Raw genomic sequence first — 6915 nt, 5'->3', positions numbered from 1 at the left:
GGGGGGGGATGTTCTCAACAGAACGTCACTGATCCCGGAAGTGACCTCAGTGTCTTTTCCCGTCCAAACAAACCTGTGTGGCTCTCGGCCGGGGGAGGATGTCGGTTCCCCAGGGGGGTCCCCTGCCGGGGCCGGCCGAGCCCGGCTCGGAGCCGCCGGGCGGGAAGCGGCGGCCGCACGGGATGCTGAAGCTCTACTACGGGCTGCCGGACCCGGCGGGGGAGGCTCGGGGCGGCCTGCCCCCAGGAGGGGATCCCGGGGGACCTACTGACATCAATGGGGCGCACTTCGACCCGGAAGTGTTCCTCACTAAGGTGCTCCCTGACGCTGGATGTGCTCAGACCCAGGGGGACTCTCAAAACCTATGGATCCCTGTGTACCAAGGTCCTCCCCCCAATATTCCTCTATGAGCCCCCACACACTGACCCCTCTGCCGGACTCCCCCCACGCCTGGATCGCCGAGCCCTGCCCGAGGAGCCTCCCCTCCCATACTGATTCTCTAGGGTTCGCCCCTCAAGTCCCTGGTTTACCCTACCAGGGACCCAGACTCCTGCAGGGTAGCTCCCCCAGCGGCACTTCCCACACACACTTCCCTCCCTGGAACCCTGTCACAGCAGTGACTGCACCTGGGGATTCTCCCCAAAAGGGCTTGACCTTATAGCCTGTCTCTCAGGGAAACCGTCCTGTCAAACCCATTTCAATATCGCAACCCCTGCCGGTGACTATTGCCTGCCTCCCCTGGGGAGCCCTCCTTTCTGCTCCCTCCCATACACCTCCATCCCCCAATATTGGGCGGGCTGTGGGTCATGATTGAGGGGTACCTGCAGAATAGGGGAGTTCAGGCCTGAGATTGATGGGGCTGTAGGTCGGCTTGAGGTGTACCAGCAGAGCTGGGGAGGGCACATAGTCTAGGCCTGAAATTGTAGGGGGCTGCAGATCAGTATTGAGGGGAATTGGCAGAACTGTAGGTCTAAGCCCAGGGTTGAGATAATGGGGAAACAGGTGGGGATTGAAGGGCACTGGCAGAGCTGGCATCCCTGGCTATGCCCCTCACTCACTGTTACTCTCCCTAGCTGCGGAAGGAGTGCTCACTAGCCCAGCTTATGGACTGTGAGACTGACATGGTAAAGCAGATCCGCGCCCTGGACAGCGACATGCAGACCCTGGTCTATGAGAACTACAACAAGTTCATCTCAGCCACAGGTACCATGCAGGGCCGCCCAGATCCCAGTCATCCAGATGTGGCCTTAGCACTGGGGCTGAATCTTTGGGCCTGGCTGATTTCCTTCTTCTACTCCCCAGACACAATCCGCAAGATGAAGAATGACTTCAAGAAGATGGAGGACGAGATGGATTGCCTGGCTGCCAACATGGCTGTCATCACGGAGTTCAGCGCCTGCATCAGCAGCACCCTGCAGGACCAGCATGAGCAGATCACCAAGCTCTCGGGTACTGGCCACAAGCCGCCCTCTGAGCCAGCTGAAAAGATCCAAGGGTCTGATGTGGGGTGGTAGGGATACGGTGCTGAATAGGCTCATTGGTTTGATCCAGGGCAGTAGGGATGGCGTCTGGAGGCATGTCAGGCTAGATGAGCTCATCGGTTGTATCCGACACAGGAAATCCTATGTGAGGTTCAAGAGCAGAGAGGATTTTGGGAGAGGGTGGCAGGTGTGCTGTCCTCTGCCTTGGCTGGGCCAAGACGCCAAGTCCCTTCTCAGGAGACAGGGACTCAGGAGTGGATCTAGGGCTTCCAAGGATAGAAATGAGGTGTGGAGGGAAGCCTGGGAGGGAGAGCCCTGTAGCTGCACTGTTCAGTCCCCTGCTTGGCCAGTGCTGTGGCTGCTCTTCTCCACAGCTAGGGAAGGCAGTATTACCCTGGTTTCCCTGATCTAGGGCCAAGATGGCAGCTGATGGAGCGGGAAGAGCAGCCCAGCAAACCACCCAGTGACTAGAAGAATCAGGATAGAACAGGGGTGGTGGGAGGGTCCATGAAGAGCTCCAGGCCATATCCTGCCTGAGCAGCTGAAGAAGGGCATAGGGAGGAGGTGCGTGCTAGGGGATGCTGGCACTGCCTCTAACAGGGTTTCTCTGGATCCCAGGGGTCCACACACTCCTGCGCAAGCTGCAGTTTCTCTTTGAGCTGCCTGCCCGCCTCACCAAGTGTGTGGAACTGGAGGCCTATGGACAGGCAGTGCGCTACTACAGCAAAGCCCGCTCTATCCTGCACCAGTACCAGCACATGCCCTCCTTCCAGGGCATCCAGGACGACTGCCAGAAGATCATGGCCAACCTGGCGCAGAAGCTGCGGGAGAAATTCAGGTACAGGCCCTTGGATCTGATCCAGTGTTGGGGGAGTGGACAAAGAGCGAGGTGGGACAGCTGCATTGGTCTGACCCAGAGTGGGAGGGATACCAGGGTAGATGGGTGCAAAGGTCTGATCCAAAGGATGATAGGTTAACTATTACCTCAATCACCCAACTTCCCCCATTCATTTCAGTCGGTTTGTTAACTCTGAAACTTAATGTCAACACAAATAGTGACGGCATGGTGGAAATCAGCAACATTGAGGTCTATCATTAGGTTTCAGAATTATTACCCCAATTGAGACAAATGGACTGGATTCCAGGTCCAGAAGCTGGATGCTGTTGTTAAGTCCCATAGCCATCCCTTAAACCCTGCTGCAGGTGCATTGGGAGTGGGGGGTCCATGTTTCAGCTCCCCTGCCATTTCCAATGTCCTCTCCTTTCCTTGGTAGGGACGGGGGCTCTGGGGCAAAGGACCTGGCTGAGTGCGTGGAGCTGCTGCTGCAGCTGGATGAACCAGCAGAGGAGCTGTGTGACGAGTTCCTTTCCCATGCCCGCTGCCGGTTGGAGGCTGAGCTGGAGGCCCTAGAAGCAGAGCTGGGGCAGCCAGGTGGTGCCCCTATCACTGACATCCTGGAGTTCATCGACCGTGGCTGCAACATCTTTGTCAGCAACATGTGCCTGGTGATCGCCTCCTACCAGGAGCTTTTTGTCAGCCGAGAAGGGGTGCAGGGCATCACCCGCATGGCACAGGACAAGCTGGTGGCCTTTGTCAACTCCCTCATGGAGACATACTTCTCCCTGGTGGAGCGGCGCATCCAGTTGGAGAAAGGGGTCGGGGACAACTCACTGCTGGTGCGGGCCCTGGACCGCTTCCACCGGCGCCTACAAGCCCTGGCCAAGCTGCTGCCGGCCTCCAATGTGGCAGCAGAGGGCACGGAGATTGTGGTGCGGGCTGCCAAGGAGCGCATCCGCCAGTACCTGCTGGCCCTGCAGAGCTTCTACCAGGACTGTCTGACAGATGTGCGCCAGTCGCTAGCTGCCCCACGCCTGGCAGGCAAGGAGAGCCCCAACCTGGCCGAGCTGCTGGGCACCATCTCGGCCTCTGTCCTTAACCAGATCAAGTCGGTGCTCACCTACGTCCACCTCTTCACAGCAAAGGACATCACCTTCTCCAACAAGCCCTACTTCAAGGTGACACCGCCTGGGGGGGGAGGAGGGGACTGTGAGCCATGGGAGTTAGAGATTGAGAGTCAGGTATATTCAGTTTCTCCTCCAACAGTTCTACTGCCCCTCAGCAATCCCTAGCTCTTCTAGCCCTTTTCATCAGGACATCTTCAAAGCTCTATATAAGGGCGGTCGCTATCATTAGCTCCATTTGTAGAGATGAAGAAACCCAAAAGAATGGTCCAGGGGTTCAGGCACTAGCCTAGGACTTGGGAGACAGGTTCAATTTCCTGCTCTGCCACAGGCTTCCTCTGTGACCTTGGGCAAGTCACTTAGCCGCTCTGTGCCTTGGTTTCCCCATCTGTATAAGGGGGATAATAGCACTGGGGGCAGGGGTGAAGCCACAGGGGGCTGTGGTGGGGGCTGGCAACTGGGCCCGCAGTCAGGTGCGGCTCTGCTCTGCTCCCAGCCCCACCCCACCCCGAGGCTGGGGCCAGGCACAGGGCCGGGAATGTGGCTGGGGACGGGATCAGAGCTGCGGGCAGGGAGGGGCTGGGTGGTGCTCCCTCCCCAACCCTGGGGCTGGCCTGGTCTCTGCTGCCCCCTGCTCCTGAAGGTTCTTCCATGGCCCCCTGGAGTGGCACGCCTCCCAGTTTGGTGACCTCTGGAATAATGTGTTCCATGCAGATACTGTTCTGTATCAGTCTGCAGGGGTTTCCTGACTGCTGCTGGGCCCTTCCTGACTTCATAACTGGCTTCAGAGCTGCGGCCTTTATGAATGTCCCGTCTCCCACAAGGACTTTGTGCAATTGAGACTACACCATAGATGTTCCTTTTTATGTTGATACACAATTCAGCTGTGTGCTTTGTCTCTTGAACTAAGGAGCCATGTGGGACTTCCCGAGATTCTAAAATCAGAAGGGACCATTATGATCACCCAGTGCTCTCCCACGCACCCAGGCTATAGAATTTTCCCCAGACGCTGGATTAAAGCATGAAAGAGATCTAGTTTAGAAAGAGATCTAGTTTTGCTTTAAAGACTCCAGGCGGTGGCCAGCCCATGGCTCCCCTGGTGAACTGTTCCAGGGTTTATTCACCCTCCCTGCTAGGAAATTGCTTTATTTCAAAGTTACATTTGTCTAACTTCAACTTCCAGCCATTGGATCTTGCTATGCCTTCGTCTGGTGGACTGAAAAGCCCCATCTATCAGATAGATTTTCAAACTGGCTTATGTGCAGAGAAGAGTTCCTAGGCTGATGAGGAGAAAGGAGAGCTGATCTTAGGGGAGGAGACTGAAAGAGCTGGGCTTGTTTAGATTGGTCAGAGGAAGGCCAGGAGGGGATCTGACTGCTTTCTATCCATACAGCAGAGGGGCAAACCCCAGGGAGGGAAAGAGCTATTGAAGCGAAAGGACAGTGTTGGCACAAGAACAAATGGGGATAAAGTGTCCAGGAATCAGCTGAGGTTGGAATTGAGATGGTTTCTACCATCAGAGGAGGAAGGGTCTGGAACAGCCTCCCAGCAGGTGGAGTGGGGGGCAAAGAGCCCAGCTAGTTTTACAAGGGAGTTTGTGGCCGGGATGATAGGGCCTGGTTACTTGTGATAGGAGGGGTTGGACTCAGTAACCTAGAAGGTCCCTTTGAGTCCTATGTCCCTGTAACTTTTTCCTGTATCTTTCTCCCTAATCCCAACCCACAGCTCCCAGGACTCCTCCCACTATGACATTTCTGCTGGTGCCCGATCCCCACCCGGTCTGTCGTCTGGGTGTATTCCATGGGCAGTCCTCATCTGGGGGAGCAGACATGGAGTGGGGAGATGGTGTCAGGATAGCTGCCTGGCTCCAGGAGGAGCCACTCTACCGGGCAGCAAGAGAAAGTGCTGAACCCCCCCCCCCCCCCCATTTCATCCCCCAGGGTGAGTTCTGCAGCCAGGGTGTCCGCGAGGGCCTGATCGTTGGCTTCATCAAGTCCATCTGCCAGACGGCACGGCAGTTCTGTGAGACCACAGGGGACAAGGGTGGCTCCACTCCCCCCGCCCTGCTGCTCCTGCTCTCCCGCCTCTGCCTGGACTACGAGACCTCCACCATCAGCTACATCCTCACCTTGACCGACGAGCAGTTCCTAGTGCAGGTGGGCAGGCACCAACCCCTGGGACCCGGGAGCAAGGAGGAAACACGCCCCCGCCCCCGAGATCCTGATCTGGGATCCAGGCCCTCAATATGCGGGGAGGGGAGTCCCTGTCTATCTGGCTCTGGGGATTCTCCACCTGGGACCCCATGTTCAATTCAAAGCCCCTCAATACCCAAGGCTTCCTTTCCCATCAAGGGCTAGTAGGATGGACCTAGACAGGGGTGGAGGAGGCAGTCTCCATCTGAGGGGTTTGAGCCCCGAAGAGGAGCGTGTTAGGAGGTGGCCCCAGGGAGTGTGACTAAGCCAAATTTCCAGGGGATGTTCCCTGGGGTTGGGATCCCCAGGGCTGGGGAATTGTCTGCCCAGGGGAAGGGATGGGATATATGTATTCAAGCTAGATGGCAGTGGGAGATCTAGTGAGTGGGCATGCGCCCCCCTGAGCTCTGCTGCATGCCACAGGGTTTCCTGTCAGGTCCCAGCTGATCTGACCACCCCACTCCTTCAGTGGGTGTGAGATTCCATCCCCACCTGCAGGCAGTGGGGACATGGGGAGCATCAGGGATGGGGGCAGCTTGGGGGGAAGCGATGTATGGATGGCACTGGGCAGGGTAGGATGGGGGGAGCCCATGCCGTCTTGAGTGCCCCTACTCCACATGGAGCAGGTGGTGCTGGGTGGCACGTGGGGAAGGGTGGGGGCAGCCTATCCCTCCTGAGTGCCCCTCGTGGAGCTAGTGGGTGTTGGGGAAAATGCCCTGTCCGGCACTACTGACCCGCTGTTCTCCCTCCCTAGGACCACTCCCCCATCACCCCGGTTACCAGCCTGTGTGCGGAGGCCCGCGAGGCGGCCCAGAGGCTGCTCAACCACTACGTGAAGGTGCAGGGGCTGATCATCTCGCAGATGCTGCGCAAGAGTGTGGAGACACGCGACTGGGTCAACACCATTGAGCCACGCAACGTGCGGGCCGTCATGAAGAGGGTGGTGGAGGACACCACCTCCATCGACGTGCAGGTCAGTGGGGAAAAGGAGGATCCAGGGCTTCCTGTACCCCCAGGGACCCCGCACTCACCCAGGCTTCTTGCCTCCCCCCTTGCAGGTGGGGCTCCTGTATGAGGAGGGCGTCCGCAAGGCCCAGAGCAGCGACTCCAGCAAGAGGACCTTCTCTGTGTACAGCAGCTCCCGGCAGCAGAGCCGCTATGCACCCAGCTACACACCCAGGTCAGGGGGCTGCAATGGGGTGTGGAGTGGGTCAGGACTGAGGGGCACTGGCGGGGGGAGTGCAGGGCTGGAAAAGCAGGGGGCTGCAGGTCAGAAGTGA

The 6915-nt window shown here is 57.9% G+C and overlaps 1 protein-coding gene across 1 annotated transcript in view; it reads left to right on the top strand.

Moving 5' to 3' along the window:
• Positions 1-42: 42 nt before the first annotated feature.
• The window catches only part of VPS51 (VPS51 subunit of GARP complex), an 8210-nt gene continuing 1337 nt past the window's right edge, over positions 43-6915 (top strand). The window contains exons 1-8 of the mRNA XM_024193575.3: positions 43-314; positions 1074-1203; positions 1303-1449; positions 2100-2319; positions 2756-3497; positions 5384-5599; positions 6390-6608; positions 6694-6815. Of these exons, the coding sequence (XP_024049343.1) occupies positions 99-314; positions 1074-1203; positions 1303-1449; positions 2100-2319; positions 2756-3497; positions 5384-5599; positions 6390-6608; positions 6694-6815 (2012 nt within the window). The 5' untranslated portion in view covers positions 43-98. The remainder of the gene's footprint in view (positions 315-1073; positions 1204-1302; positions 1450-2099; positions 2320-2755; positions 3498-5383; positions 5600-6389; positions 6609-6693; positions 6816-6915) is intronic.

This window comes from Terrapene carolina, unplaced genomic scaffold (assembly GCF_002925995.2).
Source record: "Terrapene carolina triunguis isolate 2854851 unplaced genomic scaffold, T_m_triunguis-2.0 Scaffold89, whole genome shotgun sequence".
Taxonomy (NCBI): domain Eukaryota; kingdom Metazoa; phylum Chordata; order Testudines; family Emydidae; genus Terrapene; species Terrapene triunguis.
Note: the sequence above shows the minus strand (reverse complement) of the source record. Positions and strands in the feature narration are given on the sequence as shown.